This window comes from Grus americana, chromosome 21, assembly GCF_028858705.1.
Source record: "Grus americana isolate bGruAme1 chromosome 21, bGruAme1.mat, whole genome shotgun sequence".
Lineage (NCBI taxonomy): Eukaryota > Metazoa > Chordata > Aves > Gruiformes > Gruidae > Grus > Grus americana.
Genome location: NC_072872.1, coordinates 3513226 through 3533084, shown reverse-complemented (window position 1 = coordinate 3533084; position 19859 = coordinate 3513226). Strand labels below are relative to the sequence as shown.

Genomic DNA, 19859 nt, shown 5'->3' with positions numbered 1-19859 from the left:
CGCGGCGGGTGGGGCCGGGAAGGGGCGGTGGCGGCGGAAGATGGCGGGGTGCGGGTCCGGGCTGTGCTGCTGCTGCTGCCCGCGCTGCTGCGGCGAGCGGGAGAGCCGCACCCCCGAGGAGCTGGTACGGCCGCGGTCCCGCGCCCCCACCCCCCCACCCCCCGGTCTCGTCCATCCTAGCGGCACCCTGACACCGGGCCTTGGCCCGGTCCCGCCGGCTCTGGGAGCGCCTGAGGGCGGGCCGCTGTGGGGGGCGTTGAGCGTTGCTATGGCGCTGGGCCCGGTGCCTCTGCCCTAGCTGCTGGCGCCTCAGTCTGCACTCGGTCCAACGCCTCAGGGCCTGGTACCTCCGCCCCCGGTGCCGGCGCCTCAGGTGGGGTATCTCGCCTCGGGTGTCAGCGCCTCAGCCCGTGCCCGGCCCGGCGGCACCTCAGGGCGCGGTGCCTCAGCCGATGCTGGGCCTGGTGCCACGGGGCCCGATACCTCAACTGGCACCTAAGGGCTCGGTAGCTCAGCTGATGCTCGGCCTAGCGCCTCAACCCTTTCCCACTCTTTTGTCTCGTCTTGGGCCCGGTACCTCAGGCGCTTTTGCCAGTGCCACAGTCCGCACTGTTCTGGTACCCCAGGCAACGTTTTCTTTGGCTGGGCCTGGTATCCCAGCCCCTGTGGCCAGTGCCTCAGCCTGCGCTGCTGCTCTTCCCGGGTACAGCACCCCTTGCAGCCGTTAAACGGGAGTGGGTCTGGCAAGGGCTCTCCAGCTACCTGGCATAGGAGAATGCTGTCTGTGCAGGTTCCTTGTCCTGTGCTTCCCTGTAACCTGTTGCTGTGAAGGAAGCTGGGATGTGGCTTTACTATGTTGAGTACAGAAGTAATATAGTATATATAGAAGTAATGTAGTGTATTCTTGCTGAGGTGCAAGCTTTAAGGTAAGACCCTATACGGTTATCTCAAAGTAAGTGGTGCTCTGGTAGTCCTTACTCTGACTTTGTAAGTGATAGTAGCAAAGGCGTTCCCTAATTTTGGCTTTGCTACCAATGTTCATGAGCACCTGTACGTGCATTCATTCCCTTGATGGTTTTCCTTTCCCATGTGTTTTTTTGCAGACTATCCTAGGAGAAACTCATGAAGAGGAGGATGAAATCCTTCCACGCAAAGACTATGAGGTGGGAGATTGACTGATAACAGCTTGTGAAAAGAACTGCAGACAGGTTTCGATCTGTTTGATTTTGTAATGGGGCAGGTACTCAAAATGCATCGCTAGTTAGCTTGTATTGGCAGAAATACTGAGAGTTGCTGTGCTTGCCGAGAACCACTTGTCATCATTATACGTTTCTGGGTTAAAGCCCTGTGAGTGGATCTTGAACATCTGGTGTTCAAGTCAGACTCTTGTTGAGAAAATTCATTTTCAGAGTCTGCTGCATTGTTCCACTTTTTTAACGTGCGATTTACAGGCTCTAGTGGTCTTGTTTCCTTGTGACTCTAGAAAGCATCTGTAGCTGCTTGGTCACTGCTGCCTTACTGCTGTCTCTGTTAGCCTTCTGGCTCACAGATCTTCCCGTCTATCACGTCCTGCTGCTTACAGGAGATTTTTGCTTTTTGCATGTCCGTGTGTAGTGGCCCTGAGCTATTTAGAGCAGTTGCTGTCAGCATGCATGTTACCAACTCAGCCTGCTACTCCTTGGCTTGAAAAGGTGACGATGTAGATAAAAAGCTAGCAGTACTTTGTGAGTACGACTGGGCAACACTATGTTGCTTTTAAGTCACTGCTGTGATAAGTTTAAGAATTGATGCTGTTCATCTGGAGAGGAATTTCTATCTAGTGTTTCTGTTGTAGTGAGAGGTTAAATATCTAATGTTATCCCCTGCACTGTCAAATTGGAGGCATTTAAAGAAGTAAAGTCTAAATCTGTATAATGCAACTTCTCTAATTTAAAGTTCTATTAATTAGTTGTGTGGCTGTTTGGTTACCTATGTCTGTCGGCTTGGGCAGTGAAATTGGTTTGTTCTTTCACTTCCTGATCCTCGGGGTCTGGCTCTGCTGGAAATATTTAAATGAAGTTCTTTCCAGGAGTTTTTTCTCCTACTGTTTGCAAAACCTACTGTGGGGGTAATAATGACTTCTGTAATCTTTAACAAGTTCCTCTATCCATAGTTTTTTGCATGATCTGTTGCAGATGGTTCTCTTAAATTGACCTTTTGGCATTCTTTCAGAGCTTGGATTATGATCGCTGTATCAATGATCCGTACTTGGAAGTTTTGGAGAGCATGGACAACAAGGTAGGACCTTGTTCTTTCTTTTTCATTAGCTTGAGAGCTAAAACTGTGGAAACTGCCCAGAGAACTTATGGATGCCCCATCTCTATAAGTGTTCAAGGCCAGGTTGGATGGGGCTTTGAGCAACCTGGTCTAGTGAAAGATGTCCCTGCTCGTGCAGGGGAGTTGGACTAGATGATCTTTAAAGGTCCCTTCCAACCCAAACCATTCTATGATTCTAAATATTCTCCACTGAAGGAAGTTTTGTGGGGTTTTTTTTCTTCTTTATGAAGGAAATTCTGTGTGCTTTCTTGGTTTCTCTGTGAAAAGAATAAAAATATGTGTGGAGATTATAGCTCCCAGCATCTGTTCTGATCCTCAGGTTTAAAGTGAGCAAGATGTTCAGCGCTTTCGGTTCCCTATTTCCAGTTTGCTGTTGTCACCATCTTCTGTGGATTTATCACTCTAGCTGTACTTGAGCCCAAAACTGCTTTTTTCTGATCCTCATCTCTATGTGGCTTTGACTTAGCTTTTTTTTTTTTGTCCTCTTCCTAAACAGAAAGCTCAGAGATATGAAGCAGTGAAGTGGGTGATGGTTTTTGCTATTGGAGTCTGCACCGGACTGGTAAGGGTCATGCTGTTTGGGGAATGAGGAAAATTCAGGAGGCTAAGCAGGAATAGTTTAGAAGTCAATGGCCAAGGAGTAAAGAGGAGGAAACATTCTCTTTCATGAAGTGGAGAGCTTAGTAGCTGAAGTTGTCTTTTGGGAATTATAGCATGTTGTTGCTAGATTATTTTCCAGGAAGCCCTTTTTTTCTTTCAGATCTTGCTGTGCTTTCTTTGCAAAGTATTCTGGCAAATCCTTTAATTCTTCATACAGGAAAACTTGTCCAAAGTGAGCATTTAATAAAAAAGGGTGCCAATTTACAGTTGAACTGTATTTTTTTTATGTTTGGCAGTACTAGCTTCACTGCATGTGCTTTCTAGAGTGTTTGAAAATTAGCTTTGCTGACTGTATGCCTCCATTAAACACCAGTTTTCTTCTGTACCCTGAAGTATGTTGTGTGTGCTAAAAATGCTACCAGATTAGTACTCTGAAATGCCTCTCTTCAGGTGTAATTCTAGGATGGATCTGTCCCAGTGAGAACAAGGGAGGCAGCAAATCTGAGTTTCTGAAGTTACTTTGCTCTGAACAATATTTCTTTTGCCTTCTGCATCCTCTGTTCTCCCCTGTGTGCATACTTCTAGTACGACTTACTAGAGGGTGGTCTTTGTTACTTGTATGTAGTAATTTCTGATGGCAGATCTGTTGTCTTTTTCATAGGTGGGCCTCTTTGTGGATTTCTTCGTACGACTCTTTACCCAGCTCAAGTTCCGGGTGGTACAAAGCTGTATCTTTTGCCTAGTCTATGGGTTCCTGTTAGACTCAAGTGACCTTTTACTTTCTGTTGCTATGTTTTGCCCAGAACAGTTGAGTCTCAGACTTCTGCCATTAGTCATGTTGTTGATGATTAATCAAGTTTTTAACTTGCCTATGTAATTCAGCCCTTGAAATCAAGAAATGATTCCAGGATCATGTACATAGGCAAAGGCTAATCCCTGAAAGAATGAGTGGTTTCCTGTCCTTGTAGCTCAGTCTTGAGCTCTGAAGAGCAAGCCTGGCTTCCTAATGGGCTGTGTCAGCTGCCCTGGCTGGATTAGGAAGCACAGGCTTGGCTCCTGATGCCAGTGGGACCCCCAGACAGTACCAAATGATCATGTGTTGGTGGGAATGTTGTTTTCCTTGACTGTCCCTGCAGCGGTGGAAGAATGCACTGAGAAAGGCTGTCTTGCCTTGTCCTTGCTGGAGCTCCTGGGTTTCAACCTGACCTTTGTTTTTCTTGCCAGTCTTCTGGTTCTGATCCAAGTAAGACTTAGGTCTGCTGCTGCTCCTTACACAGCCTCCATTTCTTCTCACACAGGTGCTGGGTATGAACTATCCTTTTTGCTAGAAGCACTTTCTGCCCAAAGACCTCAAACTGTCTTCACAGTGCTGAGTGATTTAGCTAAGCAGAGTCTCTTGGTCCCTTGCTGTGCTCTCTGAGATAGTGTTGATCAGCTATGAAATCAATGCAGCACAGCGCCAGTGTTTCTTTTCTGCAGCCTGTAGCAGCTGGATCAGGAATTCCTGAAATTAAGTGCTACCTCAACGGGGTAAAGGTTCCAGGGGTTGTGCGTCTCCGGACGGTGGTGTGCAAAGCTATGGGAGTGCTCTTCAGTGTGGCAGGAGGTAAGAAGGGCTCTGGTGTCTTGATCTTGTTGGAGTAAAGAATCTCCTGCCTTTCCAGTAAAATTATTTTAATGGGTTAGAGCAGAGTGATGAGCTCTGAATGCATATATAGAGTGGAAAATAGACAGAATAATCAGCACTAGTGGGGGAACAGGTACTTTTCTGGGTGGGCCAGTCAGAAGTGGCTCTTTGTGGCTCAGTCCACGGGGGAGACCTGAGAATTCTCCCGAAGACATTGTCTAGAGCAGCCTGAAGGAGGCTATGTTCTAGGCAGCAGGGCAGAGTAACCCAGAGAGTTCAGAGTCCTTGGAACAGCTGTCTTTGGTTCCACCCACTTGGAGTCCCAAGTCTGTGCAAGTCTTCACAAATGTTTGGAAGGTTGAGGGGGCAGGGATCAGCACCTTCCTTCACCTCGAGGGGTGAGGGAGGAGCTGCAGGCTTGGCACAGGGAAATGTGCCATGGCATGGGAGTGGTGAGCTGATTTCTCCTGGCATTGTCAGCAAGGGAGAGGGGTGAGGGGAGTGTGTTGCCTCATCAGTCCTGTTTTTCCAGGTCTTTTTGTCGGGAAGGAGGGTCCAATGATTCACAGTGGTGCTGTTGTGGGTGCGGGTTTGCCACAGGTTAGTGCTGGCCTGGTCACACCACTGCTTTGTAAGATGCTTTGAGGAGTAAGTTTCGATCTCCTCTGTTTCTAAATCTTTACTTTGTTTGTAGTTCCAGAGCATCTCTTTGAGGAAGATCCACTTTAACTTTCCCTATTTTCGCAGTGACAGGTACTGTACTCAGGATGTGGAGGAGGGGAGAGGAGGATGAGTGAGCAGACTTCCTTGGGAGAAGGGTGGCAGGCTGGGATGAATCAGTCAGTTGGGTTTTCAGTTTCTCTCTAGTGTCCTGCAGTTTCATTGTGCAGCAAGACACCACCTGGACTTGACTCTTCCATGCTGCTCTGGTCTCCATGTTCATTGATGTTCTCTTGTACTACTCAGCAAATTCTGCTCATTTAAAACCTTTAATCTGAATAGTTAAATGGCTTCATTATTGGGAACAAGCTCAGTTACTCACCCCTTGTGACTCTAGAGAAGGTTGGTCCACCTGAATGTGGACAAAATCTTGCCCTTCCTTCTCTGTAGTTCTTTCAAGTGATGCTGGAGCCTCATGGTTTGGGATGGTTTCTCATACACTGGGCAGTTGTGTGTGAGTGCCAGAGTTTTGCTCTTGACTGGTGCTCTCGAGGAGAAGCATGATGCTGCAACAATTTACAGAATAAATGGTGCAGCCCGCCATGGCCAGCACTTCTCCCAGCTGTCACTCTGTCCCTGGGGTATATCCATAAATGGGAACGGTCTCTTACCTAAGCACCTCTAAAGCTCTACTTTGTTAAACTGAGATTGTTTTCTTCTTTGTTTCAGGGATAAAAGGGATTTTGTATCTGCTGGAGCTGCTGCAGGGGTTGCAGCTGCCTTTGGAGCCCCAATTGGGGGCACTCTTTTCAGCTTGGAAGAAGGTTCCTCCTTCTGGAATCAGGGACTTACATGGAAGGTGGTGAGTAAGGACTCTGGCTCTTTCTGTGTGTCTATTCCTTGAGCTGGACCTTTGGGAAGGCTTGTCCGTGAGGGCATTCAGATTATCCTGTGTCCCCTCTTGAGCTCTCCTGGCAGGAGAGAGATTGCCTGCTCTGAGTGCCCCAGAATTACTACAGATCAAGAGCAGAGATGAGTCTGGTACTATCTGGAACTATGGGAAAACTCTGTGGGCAGCAGATTTAGTGTACCTGGGAGAAAGATCTTTTGTACCTGGATTCTTTGCAGTCTGATCCTTTGGGAGCAGAGTAGGCAGGTGCTGGATTTCTTTCTGCTTTTCTCTGCCTTGGGGAGCTGTATTGCAGCAATGCCATGTGCCTTCAGGCTGCTGATTTCTCTGCCTCTAGTGCCTACTTTCATGACGTTTACAGTGTTTTAAAAATGTATTGGATTTCATGTTGGTTTTTGCACTTCCTATGCCAAATATCCTGTTGATGGGATTCAGTTAGTCTACTCTTTTTCAGTGGGATAAAAAGAGCCTGGGGATTTGCCAAGATAGCAACTGCCTATAAGCCAATGAAGACCTCAATTCCAACTCTAAACAAGCTGTGTTAGTGCCTTGTACTTGATTTGCAACTGCAAATTAGCATCTTTGACAGAAAAAAGGGAAGCCAAATCGGATGATCAGATGATTACGATAGTCCATTCTAGCTCTGCTCTCTTTTGCAGCAGGGAATGGGTGTTAAACCTCAGCAGGACTATTTTCCTAAAGCTTGAGAAGGCTCTGAGGTTCCCTTTCCCTTGCATAAGTCTCAAGAAAGAGCTGACTGTACCAATCTTAATTTTGGGAGTGTTTAGTTCTTCCTTTTTTTTCTCCCCACTTCCTCAGCTTTTCTGTTCCATGGCTGCCACCTTTACCCTGAATTTTTTTCGCTCTGGGATTCAGTTTGGAAGTTGGGGGTCTTTCCAGCTCCCTGGGCTGCTGAACTTTGGGGAGTTTAAGGTAAGATTTAGTGCTTAGTTATTCCCCCCCTCTCCAGTCTCTCGTCACTTCAATGTTTCTTTCTGTTTTTCTTGATACGTGCTTGTATTTCAGTGCAGGGCAGTTGATATTTAGCTGCAATACATTGATAGCCTAAGGCAGAATTGTTTCCCTTTGGTCATAGCTGCTGAAAGTCTCCTGCTGTGGAGACAGAAGTGTTGATAGGAAACTGCAGCAACTATTCTAATGCTTTTTTTCTGTGCTTTTCTGCGTGTAGTGCTCTGAGTCTGATAAGAAATGCCATCTCTGGACGGCTGTGGACTTGGGCTTCTTCGTTCTGATGGGTATTGTAGGAGGCCTTCTCGGAGCCACCTTCAACTGTCTGAACAAGAGACTCGCGAAGTACCGCATGCGGAACGTGCATCCCAAGCCAAAGCTGGTTAGGTATTTGTGCTCTCTTGAGTTTGTGCAGGAATTTCTGATCTGTTTTCAGTGTTCCAAAGCAAAAGCATCAATCTAGAAGACGCACTGAGAGGGAATGGAGGAAATCCCAGACCTATTATTATTGAAATCACAAAACGAAGCCTCCATAGAACTTAAAAGTGAACACCAGAAACCAGATGTTAGAGTCCCTCTACATTTTCATAATTACTCTGGTGGTACAGAGAGCTGCAACTCCTCTTACAAGGGCTATGAAGGCAGCCCTTTATTATAAAGGCTGTAGCTGAGCAAACCGGAGCTTTGTCTCCATGCAGTATTTTTTTGTCTTATCCAAACAGATGCAAAAAGAATAGCTGATCCCACTTAGGTTTTTTTAATTATCTTGGTTAATTAAATCCTCAACTGAGCTAATATCTGTGCTATTTAGAAAGGGAATCACCATGGAATTTTGGAAAGTAGCGGTTTGTTTGCTCTAGACAATTCCTAAATAAGAAGCCCAGGTTTAAAAAAAGCCCAAACTGTATTTCAGCAGTTATAAAAGAGATATGAGAGGCTATGCATCAACCTGTCCAGTCCTGTCTAGACTTTTACCCTGTAAGGATCTACAGAACATCGTTTCCATGTGAACAGCCTCATCACTGAACCTTTCCCTGTGGCTTTTTATACGTGACTGCTATGTGTTCTCTGGGCAGAAATAGCTCCTTTTTGGGGCAGGCAATTAAAAAGGGGAGTTAATGCAATCCCTGACAACCAACTCATAATTCAGGTTGACTTGCAGAGTCCTCTGCTTCTGATGTTAAGCTGTGGTGACTGTGTCTTCCTGCAATCTTATCAAAGTCATGTGCAGAGCTGGGACTGGGTTAAAGGGCTGAGTGTGGCTTCAGTGTACGGTTTCTGTTGTGTGCTTGCAGAGTCTTGGAGAGCCTGCTGGTGTCGTTGACTACCACGGTTGTGGTCTTTGTAGCCTCCATGGTTCTGGGGGAATGCCGGCAGATGTCTTCCACCCCTCATAGTGGCAATGACACTCTAAGCATGCAGGTGAGGGATCTTTTGTGAAGATTATACGTCCCCATCATATTGTGCGCCTTCCAGAGAAGCACAGGCACGTGAGCTTTTGACAGCATGCAGTACAGAACATAACTTCAGTGAAAGCCTACAGACAGTTGTAGGAGATGAGGGTGATAATGAAAGCTGCCCTTTGTGCTTTCGTACTTTGGCAAAGCAGCTCAAGCTGTGAATCAGGGAGCCCATTGATGTTGCGGGCCCCATCCCTGCTATTCATCTTTGGTCTGAACTTGGCAAAGCGTGGGCTGGCAGCCCTGTACAGAAGGGTTACTCCCATTCTGCACAAAGGCTAACGTAGCAGAGAGTGGATTTTAACCGTTTGTCTTTTGTGTCCTGCATTAGGGCATGTCAGAGGATGTGAATTCAAGCATTAAAACGTTTTTCTGCCCAAATGAAACCTACAATGACATGGCCACACTGTTCTTCAACCCTCAGGAATCAGCTATCTTACAGCTCTTCCACCAGGACGGTGAGTAGCTAGGGGACAGTGTCCCATCTCATGTTTAGGCTTCAGAACTCCATCTTGCTTGAGACAGCCTTGTCATAAGAACCGTGAGGCTAAGAGCATCTTCAGGCCTTCATGGCTCTGGGGGACTGCTAGTACAACAGGTGAAAGCCTCCTCCATGGGAAGAAAGGCCTACTTTTCCTCTCTTTTTCACTTATTCATTGTCTTCATGTGTGTTTGGACTGGGAGACTAAGGAGCTGTGGTGAGACGAGCCTGCTGTGAGATGAGGGGTGGATGGTGCAAGACTACTGTCTTTGTCCGACAGACCTGTGCCCTTTAGTCATGACTCTTCTTGTGTTGCAGGTACTTTCAGCCCAGTCACACTGTCCTTGTTCTTCCTTCTCTATTTCTTACTCTCCTGCTGGACATACGGGATCTCTGTGCCCAGTGGTCTTTTTGTGCCATCATTGCTTTGTGGGGCTGCCTTCGGACGCCTGGTCGCCAACCTCCTCAAAAGGTGCATTGAGTGTGCGTACATGTGCGAGAAATGTGCTGCAGGCGCATGCTGAGCTCTCAGTCAGGTTATTCTAATCTCTGGGCTCCGTTGTTTGCCCTAGCTACATTGGCCTGGATCACATCTACTCAGGAACCTTTGCACTGATTGGGGCAGCAGCATTTCTGGGAGGAGTTGTCCGCATGACAATTAGCCTGACCGTCATCCTAATTGAATCCACCAATGAGATCACCTATGGGCTCCCAATAATGATCACCCTTATGGTGAGTGCAGAGTCTTAGCTCTGGCTTCTTGCGGGCTGCTTGAACGTGTGCTGGCCCTGGATCTCTGTTCCTTCCAGAGTTATGATAAGCCAAGGAGTCTTGTACTTGGTGCAATAACTCAGTAGACCTTCTGTTTGCTCTGCAGGTAGCCAAATGGACAGGAGACTTTTTCAACAAAGGCATCTATGACATCCACGTGAACTTGCGAGGAGTGCCTCTTCTAGAATGGGAAACAGAGGTGGAAATGGATAAGTAAGGCTGCTCCTCTTGGCAAGGCTGTGGGTTAGAGTTTGTGGTAGGGTTCTTGCTCAGAAAGGAACGCTGTAATGCAGGGGGATGATGCTTCATCTCCAACAAACCTGGCTGCTCTGAGAGGGGCAGCTGTGAGGAGGACTGCTGTGAGAGGAGTTGGGATTTGTACATCAGGTCTGCAGCAGGAAAGAGGTGCTGGAGCCCTTTCTGAGGAGGGTTGGATGGGTGGAGATCTGAGGAGCAGATTTGCGAGGTTCAGCAAGAACGCTGTGAAAATGTTTCATGCGACTTTGCTTCTTGCAGAATTTCATCTTCTTCCCACCTGTCATCTTTTCCCAGTAGTGTTTAAAAACTTCCTATGTTATAAGTTGGAACCTTTTCCCTTCCCTATAGTGCATTTTTGATGCGATGTTATGTTAAAAAAAAAAAAAAACCAATTGTGCCAGCACCACTCATAGCACAGTGAAGGTAAGCACACAGATTTAAGGAGCTGCAGAACTAAACTGCAGCAGACTCCTTCAGGATCTTATTTTGGGACTGTTTTGTTTCCTTGTTTGTCCATCGCAAGATACATGCAGCAATCATGGATTTCTCTTTCCTCAGATTACGAGCCAGCGACATCATGGAACCCAACCTGACATATGTCTACCCACACACCAGGATCCAGTCCCTTGTCAGCATCTTGCGCACAACTGTCCATCATGCCTTCCCTGTAGTGACTGAGAACCGGGGCAACGAGAGGGAGTTCATGAAGGGAAATCAGCTGATAAGTAACAACATCAAATTTAAGGTAAGAAGTTGATTGTTTAGTAAGTTGAAGGGTAAAGAGCTTTGTTTTGCAGGTGGAAGGCCCTTTCTTTTGTTATGTAGGCTTTTGTCAGTGCAGAATTCAGGTCAGACATGAGCAGCTACTGCAATACAAAATTTTCAAGGACTGAATTTCAATCCATTCTCTGGTTCATGGTAAAGGCAGAAGAGTGGGCTGCGTTCCTAGAGGCAAAGTTAAGAGGAATAAGTACTTGTTTAGGATAGACATGGAAAAAGTTTGATTTGGCACTGAAGTACTGAACCCACCATTGAGGTCAGTAGCAGGTGCCTAAATGCTTCTCTTGTTTGTAGGAGGGGTAGTGGGGCAGATGCTTTAGTCTCTTGGGAAACTTAAAATTTAAGGCCAGAATGAGTGATTAATGTGCTTGTGGCATACTTGTGCTCTAGCAAAAAAGGATGCCTGAGTTCCTAAACTTCAGGCTGCCTGTCCAAGGAGAGTACAGGCCTATTGGCTATTGTTACAAGTACAGCAGCAGCACTAAGGAACACCTTATCTGGAGACATAAAGCTGTGATCAGATAGTTCATAGTCACTCTTGGGTAACTGTTGACCTGCTTAGTGGGTATCTGAAATTGTTGTTGTATCCAGAAATCCAGCATCCTCACCCGAGCGGGAGAGCAGCGCAAGCGTAGTCAGTCCATGAAATCCTACCCTTCAAGTGAATTGCGTAACATGTGTGATGAGCACATAGCAACAGAGGAGCCACCAGAGAAGGAGGATCTGCTGCAACAGATGCTAGAGAGAAGGTGAGATCCTGGTAGGCACAAATGTATGGAAACAGGATGTTTCCATATGTTGAGATGTGTTGTGATGCTTCGTACAGTCCCTGTCATTCCATATGTCAGAGGAAACAGTGCTAGTATCCATGTTTCAGGAGAAGTGACTTGTCAGGTCTCAGCAGTCAGTGCTGGGGCTCCCACTTGTGACCGAGTCCTTGGCTAATGGCTTGATGGCGTCCAACCTGTTCACTTACATTTCCTTTCAGGAGAAGGCTGCAAAGAGCTGAAATAGCTGTTCTTGTTTTGGAGGTGGGGGAATGCATCTCTCTTTAAATTCATACAATTTATAACATATTAAATCTGTCACAGATATACTCCTTACCCCAACCTGTACCCTGACCAGTCTCCCAGTGAAGAGTGGACCATGGAGGAACGCTTCAGACCTTTGACCTTCCATGGCTTGATCTTGCGCTCACAGCTCGTCACCCTCCTTGTCAGGGGTGTCTGTTACTCTGAGAGCCGGTCGGTGAGTCTTCTTAATCAGGAATTGTACCGGAGAAATCCCTACCCTCTCGACTGAGAAGTCTGGGAACAATATTTATGGACTGCCACAATGAATTTACCTTTTTTTACCCTTTAAGGAATGCATCTGTGTTTTAAAAGCTGCAGTATGATAATGTGAATTCTCCCTTGCAGCTCTAGAATAGAGAGAATTTACTTTCTGTTTAAGTACCACCAGGAAAAGAGGACGTCTGCTGTTTAAACCAACAGACCCATTTGTGCCATAAAGGTGCAATCCTGTCATAAATGGAGAACGGAGGGCAAATATTAAATCCAAATAGAGCAGCCAGCGGTCTGTACTGTGTGTTTTTACTGCTGCGTGCCAAGGTCTTACCAGGAGAGTGCCAGCTGTATCACTGAGATCAGTATGAGCATTTGTGTTTGAGGCCCATCTACCGCAAAGTTGATTTGTTGCTGCCCTCCAGCGTTGAGTGTAGATCAGTCAGAGGCTGCAGAGCAGATCCGTTGCTCTGTCAGGTAAACGCCTGCATAGGTTTGGGCTTGCACTGCTGCAGTCTGAGGTGACCTGCTAGGAGTGGAGTACCTCTGCAGAAGTTGGATGTGTGGGCATGGGGGGAGGAGGAGATCTGGGTGAACCATTGGGAGGCATCGTTTGCTGTGCTGCTTGCGGCCCATGAACTGACTGGGATGGTGACACATTGGTTCAGTGGGATTTGTTTTAATTGCAGAGTGCAAGTCAGCCTCGTCTGTCCCATGCAGAAATGTCAGAGGATTACCCCCGCTATCCAGATATCCATGACCTGGACCTCACGTTGCTGAACCCTCGCATGATAGTGGTAAGAAATGCACTGCAGTGTACCAGTGTTTCCTGCCATATGTTTAGGACTGTCCCAAGCCTTTAAAAGAGGCTGAGCCTTTTAAAAAAGTCCACCCTTGGGTGCAGTGACCAACATTTTGTACTTCTCCTGCATTGTCAGCCTTGTCTGCATGTGGAAATCAATCCTCATACCTGCTGTGAGATAACATCTCAACAGGTACTTTACTTTCAGAATAAGACATTGCCTGTCTACTTTAATTTCCTTGTGGATTAGACTCCTGCTTGAGTGAGATCAGACAGGCAAACTGCTGATACCTATTTGGAACTCTTGTGTGCTGGCAGCTCAGTCAGTGGCAGGCCTGTCATTGTCTTTGTGACAGGAAGCTTGCTGTGTAGGCCGAAGTGCTTTTTTAATATACGTTCTTATTTTCACGGACCTGCATTTATCCTGCTCTGAGGCTTTCCGCAGCTCTTAAGAGTTGTGGTGTTCAAACACTGTGACAAATTCAGGTTCCTGAAATAATTTCATATATGTGGAGAAATAGAAGATGCCCACAGTCCAATACCCTGTCCAGAGATCAGTGCATTGGAGGACTTGCAGGAATTGCTTGTCAGCGATTCCCAGAGACAGTGAAAATGCCTTCTGTAAATAATCTAATTGTTTTTCTTTAGGATGTCACCCCATACATGAACCCATCACCCTTTGCTGTCTCTCCAAACACTCATGTGTCACAAGTCTTCAACCTGTTTAGGACAATGGGACTCAGACATTTACCGGTTGTGAACGCAGTTGGAGAGGTGAGTCCTTATCTCCATTTTGTCTTGGCTGAGCAAGGAAGCCACTGTCTGTTTTGCAATGTACTCCACCTTTGGGAGAATTAAGATCTCTTTTAACATCAAACAGAAATGCTTTAAAGAGATCAGAATGTGGTCTTCTTTACAGGCCCTGAAGCATTGTTAGTTACTGTGACTTTGTTACCATCTTTTGTGTCCAAGCCTGCTTCCCACGTTCCCTCCAAAGGGCAGGACAAGCAGTCTCTCTCCTGTCTCAGGTTGACAGCATGTGGAAGCTCTTACTGTCTTGTACCTGTTAAGAGGCCTTGAGCTTATCAGAGGCCACTAATTTGGCTTCCTCTTTGACAGCTTTATTCAAGGCCAAGAGCAGAAATTCCTGTGTGTTGGGGCAGGAGGTTTTTCTGCTGGAAGGGAACTTGCATTCTGTTCCTACTCAAAGGAGCAGCAATAAAGGGGTCTTTGAATGGTTTGTGCTTGATTCACTGTACTTGTCTCTCTGCCATCTACAATGCTCAGGAATAGTCAGTAGGTGTCAGTAACTTCCTATAAACATAATGAAACTGTTTCCCATAAGCCTGAACTGGTCTGTCCCTATGAGATGGCAGTGCTTTTTCTGCCTCTTGGCATTCCTGATAGCTACTCTGCAGAGCCTGTTGGTTGAAAATGAGAGATGTTGATTTGTTCCATGTTTATTACAAGACGCCTTTGCAGTACTAGAGAGCAGCCTAGTTCTAAACTCTTTCAATGTGTAAAATCACTGAGGTGTTTCATCAGCTGAAATATTTGGTTTGAATGTTTCCCCAGCAGGCTGGGAGAGGTTCCCTTTTGTGACCTGCCAGCTAGCGATGGCCAGTGTGCAGTCACCACTCAGCTAGCCTTTACCGTTTCTCTTCTAAATGGTCTTTAGAGCTTCCTAGAATGTAACTGATACGAGCTATCTGCAGTCATGTCATGTGGCATACCAGAAATATCTCTAATGAAGCCATAAGAGACAACTTTGTTATTTCCAATTACAGTTTTCACTTTCCAAAGGATTTAGTTACATCCGTATACTGTCTAACACAGACAGGATTTCCCTTCCTAGGCAGGAGTAACTACTGCTGTGTCCAGACATGATAGCAACAGTTAAGCTGTCTGGGTGTAGTTAAAGCAGTGTCTTGCTTATAGATAAGTACTGGGATAAGGAGGGGTGTTGTTTTGATGAGATTTGAACTTGAATCCGCTCTCATTCAGCATTGGTCAAGAACCACTTGCAGGTTCCCCCCCTTCTTGGGCGTTGTAAAGAGCAACAGTTCTACCATGCACATCTCTTAGTGGTACATCTGTGATACTGACTTGTATCTTTTCTCCTCTTTTCTTCCCCTTTAAGATTGTTGGGATAATCACTCGGCACAACTTGACCCACGAATTTCTGCAGGCAAGACTGAGACAACACTATCAGACCATTTGATGCCCCTGCCCACCCTGCCCCACTGTCGGTGTGGCTACCTCCCTCTTCCAAGCCTGCACACGCGCTCGCATTCTGCTTGGACCCCACAAGGCCCAAGACTTGCCGTTTGGCTTCTCACATGCATATCAAGCCTGGGGAGCTGGAAAACATCTTACTAGCCAGAGAATTAGAGGAGCTGCCTGAGCCCAGAGCTGTTGATTGGTCTCAGGCACTTGGTTTGACCACTCTTGATCCAGGTTTTTCCTTTTCCTGTGCCCCAGTTATCTCTTTTCATCAGATGTTGTCCTGACACTGTATGTTCTGCTATTTTGTTTTGTTTTGGGTTTAAGGGTTGGAAAAAAGAACCATCTAGCTCCACTGTGTCCTGTGCAAAGAACTGCAGCATCTTTTCCCTATCCTCCTGTATGTCTCCCCTTTCCTCTTCCTCCCTTGTTCCTGCAACTGTTGCCTTACTTGTGTGGGAAGGGGGTCGCTGTCAAGGCTGAGAGGAGATACTGAAGTTTGCAGTTATCAGATAGCTGCTCTGGAGGATGGCTTTTCTCAAAACCAGTATTAAAAAAAATCCATCTCTTTGCGGGTGCTCCCAGTTGCCCATGTTTTTACACTCTGGCTTCATTGGTTCCTAATTTCTCTCCTTCTTTCATGGGGAAGTGTCCCTGCTGTGATGTTTTTGACAGCAGCTGACTTTTGAGAGCAGCTCAGCAAATCAGGAGTTCATAGCAGTTCAATTCCAGTTACTGTTTGGGATTATAAATATTTAATACATTTGCAGAGCATCTCAGAGAAGGGAGATCTCTTTCCCTGTTAGCTGTTGTGCTATTATCTCCCTGTAAGAGACTCTTCTAAGGCACTTTGTGGCACTCCACTTTGTCACTACCCTGACACTCCTGCTTTTCTTGGCATTTGTAGGCACTTTGTCCTTGTACTGATCCAACAGTGAGAGCCTGGGACACCTTTCCAGCTAGGGTTAGAGACCAGGGAACCCCACGTCCCCAGAGCATGGTGAAGTGTTGCTTTCTGGAGGCAAATAGAACTGAAGCCGTGTCTCCGGGCTTGGTTGAATTATCTCTGTGTCATGAGAGAAGCTGGTGTAACTTCAGGCTGCCATACAGGAGGGATACTTGGTGCTGGTAACTAACAGGCAGGATCTCCTGCAGGGTGACAAGCGGGGTTGTCTGTTTGGATAATGTTTGCAACTGCAACAGCGGAATATCTGTAAGGGTAAAATCAGCACTTAGAAGCCAGTTGCAGCCAGTTCACTGCTTTAGCAGGTACCATCCTGGCCAGCACCTGTATTGTTCCAGCAGGCACCTGCCCTCCTGAGTTTTGCATACAGATAACCCTCAGTGGGAAGCCAGCATTGTGCCTCCAGGGACTGCAGAGCTGATTGGCTTGATAAAGCACAGAGCATTCTCTCAGCCAAGAGACTGGGCCAAGTAACATGGGGAATGTATCCCAGAAAAGCTTCTATACAGCCTCTGAGCATTCTGATTAACCTGTTGTCTGCCATAAGGAGCTAGCTGGATGAGAGTTGTGGCAGAAGGAAATGGGACATTATTGTATTTTCTGAATTCAGGAACTCATCTATGCTGAAGATTTTCGTGACTGAAAGCCTGAAGAAATTGTGCTCTTTCCTTATGTGCATCAAAACACTAACAGCCTCTTTGACTTTGTGGAAGCTGGTTGTTTCAGGGCACTGCTCTGCAAACTGCTGGCTGCTGAGCCCCGCTACAGTTAGGGTTAGGAGGAGTTTTTGTGCCCACGTCACCAGCCATGGTCTTGATGGCTCTTTAAGTCACTGGATCTCTTAGATGTTCATGGAGTCTTTGCAGGACAGATGTATTCTCTGGCTGTGCTTGCAATAAAGACAGCTGAGTCATGGGAGGCTCTTGAATTTTGTCCAGCAGATGAGAGAAAACTTGATATTGCAGGTGGTTCCTGAAGCCAAGTTCTAGGGTAGAATTTGCCCTTGTCATAAGGTGCATGGCATGGCTGAGTTGGAAAGTTTCATTTTAGCAAAGCTGTTTGTAAGCACTTAGATTTTAATTTTTATTGCTCTCCATTGACATCTGGAGGCCTTTTTTTCACTTGGTGTTCTTTCCCACCTGCTACCTTATTAAGAGAGGAAGGGTAGATCTTTCTTTGTTTTCAAGAATGGATTTAGACTCTTTCCACAAAGGAGAGTGGGCTGTGATATGTGCAGTGGCAGTTGTTGAAAAGGAAGCTGTGTGTGTCCCAGGACCCTTTGCTAACTGTGGCCACTCTCCAGGGCTGCTTGGAAGTGGCCTACCTAAAGAGCAGGGAATACATTCGTTCTTTTCCCTTTCTTAATGTGGAACTTGCAGCAACAGCTCTTGTCTCCTCCACTAAAATAGTTTTGCTGGCTTCCGAATATCCTAGCTCCATTTCAAGTAAGGCATGCAAGCTCTTAAACTTCCAAGAGTAAACTGAAGGTGTTTTCCTACAGCCAGTGTCCTTCTTGTGCCTTCAGCCTGGACTCCTTAGCTGGGACAGGTGTGGCATCTTCCTTAGAGCATAGAGTTGGCATCGGCTACCGCTCTTGACTTGCAAGTTGTTTCTGTGTAAGTAGAATAAGGGTGTTTGTTCTCTCTGGATAGTCTCTGCAGATGATTTCTAAAATGCCTGTGTACCCTGAGCTCTGGTCTTACACTGAGCTATCCCAAGAAACTTCCAGCGCCCTCTTGCACTCCCTGAAGCTGGACTGTAGGTTTGAAATATGCTTCTGTTAACCTACCTTTCATTCAAAGGATTTGTGCTTTTGGGCAGTTACAAATCACAGGAATCCTGTTATGATGGTATTTCAGATCACTCTAATGTGGAATTAGCAATCCCATACTTTCAGAGCACCTGTCAAGAATGCCCTATGTTTCTCCATGACTAATCTTTTTGCTCTTGTTCATGTTGAGTGGTTGTGTGTGGAAGGTTCCTTCCCTTCCTGCACATGAATAGGGCTCCTTAGATTATTTGCCTTGAGCTGGTCGTGTCCTGTTTTATATCTATACATAAACTACAGCAGTATATTTTGCTGCAGCATGTCTTGTACTCACTACTGAGTCCTGGAGTTAGGCAATCCAGACAAGACAGGCTGAAGAATCTTGTCAAGGTTTGTCTAAGCACCAGCTGCGCTTCCCCATGAGAAGGCCACCTGCCTTCAGCCTGCTGTCAGCACTGTCTGCTCTGCCTATGCATCGATCTTATTCAAATATTTCAGCTGAAAAAGACACCCCTTTCACTCCTTCAGTAAAGAAGTTTTAAATGAGGATGGTGGGTGACCCTGTCAGCTGCTTTAAAGGGAAATCTCAGTGTGCAATCACTGTTATGTAGCCTGCAGAAAGGGAATTGCAAGTTCATCTGACGTTTGGAGATGAAGCATTTCCCTTCTGCTAAGGACTGATGCAAAGGGGCTCGTGTTGAATCAGTCTTGTTCTCACACTTCGGTCTCTTTATTCCTTTCTTACAACACACTAACTGCTTCTACTCTGGCTCTGGTTGCTTAGTGATTTACCAAGAAACTAACTTCTAACATAGGTGCCTGTAACCTTTTACTCAGAGCAACACTAAAGGAACAGTAACCAAGAACTGGATTAGTATTGATGGCAAAAGTTAGGGAGTAGTATGGGGCATTCTCCCCTGCCTCATGGTTTCCTGTGCAGTGTTAATTACTTTGAATTGTTAACTTACTGTGAGCCATTCCAATGGTAGCAACTTACCTTTCCATTTGTTTTTTTGCACTGTTTTTTGTTATGAAATGATGTAAGCTAATTCCACAATGTATATAAATTGTATTTTTTTTAAATTTGTATGAATATATTTTTATTTGAACTATGGCACTTGGGAAGTATTCATGTAACCATAACATGTCTGAGAGTAAAATGTTTGTGTGTCTCCTTCAGCACTTTCAAGGCCTTTTGATGTTTCTAATGTTGTCTTATTTTTGCCCTTTATTATAATAAAACTGGTAGAACATGGCAATATTGAAGAACACGATTTGAGGTAGACAAGTAGCTGCTATTTATGAGCTGTCTGGATCCAACAGTTTGTGCGGAAGGTACTCTGAAGCTGGGCAAAGATAGGAATTGGTGTAATCCTTTAGGTTATGGACCACTCTAGTCCCATGTTCTCTCACAATAGGTATTTAAAAGGAAGGAATTATCAAATGTATGATAAGGCGCTGAATTGTGCACAATGTGCTAGAAGCAACTGCTGCTTTTCTTACTTGAGAACTCTTGCTTTCCACCTTCCTCCCTGTGAGTTAATGAAAGATGTTTGGAGTGCAGTGTTGCACCTCTTGTTTTACAGGTGGCTTCTCCAAGATGTGAAAAATCTGTTTAATCTTTAGCTTTCATTTAGTTTGTGGCTGTCTTTCCTGCTTTATCCTGCTGTTTACCTTACAGATAAGAACTTGTGACAATTTTTGATATTTCATCACATGTTTACAGGCCAAAAAATGTCAGTACAGTCTTTGAGGTAGAAATATGTGACCCAGAAGCTCATTGCCTTTCCATGCTTGTGCTGTTTTTCTGGATCAGGTAGCTGTGTTGTACAGGATGCGTATAGTAGCTCTGATGCACTCTAATATGAAGTCAGCCAGCCAGCAGCTTGTCTGGCTCCTGCCCTCAGTCCCTTGCTTGGTGTGTATGTAATCACAGGGAGAGCCTGAAATAAATAAAAGCATCTGTTGGGTGGGGATGGCAGAAAAA

At 45.9% G+C, this 19859-nt stretch overlaps 1 protein-coding gene across 1 annotated transcript; it reads left to right on the top strand.

Annotated features, from left to right (window-relative positions):
* Positions 1-12: 12 nt before the first annotated feature.
* On the top strand, positions 13-19119 carry CLCN6 (chloride voltage-gated channel 6). The gene is made up of 23 exons (XM_054849372.1): positions 13-124; positions 1104-1163; positions 2212-2277; positions 2813-2878; positions 3578-3644; positions 4053-4159; positions 4396-4522; positions 5076-5143; positions 5238-5296; positions 5933-6065; positions 6933-7046; positions 7303-7469; positions 8378-8504; positions 8874-9000; positions 9342-9495; positions 9596-9755; positions 9901-10007; positions 10611-10797; positions 11424-11581; positions 11924-12080; positions 12805-12912; positions 13566-13691; positions 15058-19119. Exons 1-23 carry the CDS (start codon positions 41-43, stop codon positions 15136-15138), a joined length of 2610 nt encoding a protein of 869 aa, XP_054705347.1. The 5' UTR covers positions 13-40; the 3' UTR covers positions 15139-19119.
* Positions 19120-19859: the final 740 nt, after the last annotated feature.

What these genes read in the sequence shown, in the direction of transcription:
- CLCN6 (XM_054849372.1), top strand. Translation starts at nt 41, where the DNA reads ATGGCGGGGTGCGGGTCCGGGCTGTGCTGCTGCTGCTGCCCGCGCTGC. An exon ending in GTCTTCTGGTTCTGATCCAA is followed by an intron (nt 4,160 to 4,395) that starts GTAAGACTTAGG and finishes TCTTTTCTGCAG; the next exon opens with CCTGTAGCAGCTGGATCAGG. An exon ending in ACAGAGGTGGAAATGGATAA is followed by an intron (nt 10,008 to 10,610) that starts GTAAGGCTGCTC and finishes CTCTTTCCTCAG; the next exon opens with ATTACGAGCCAGCGACATCA.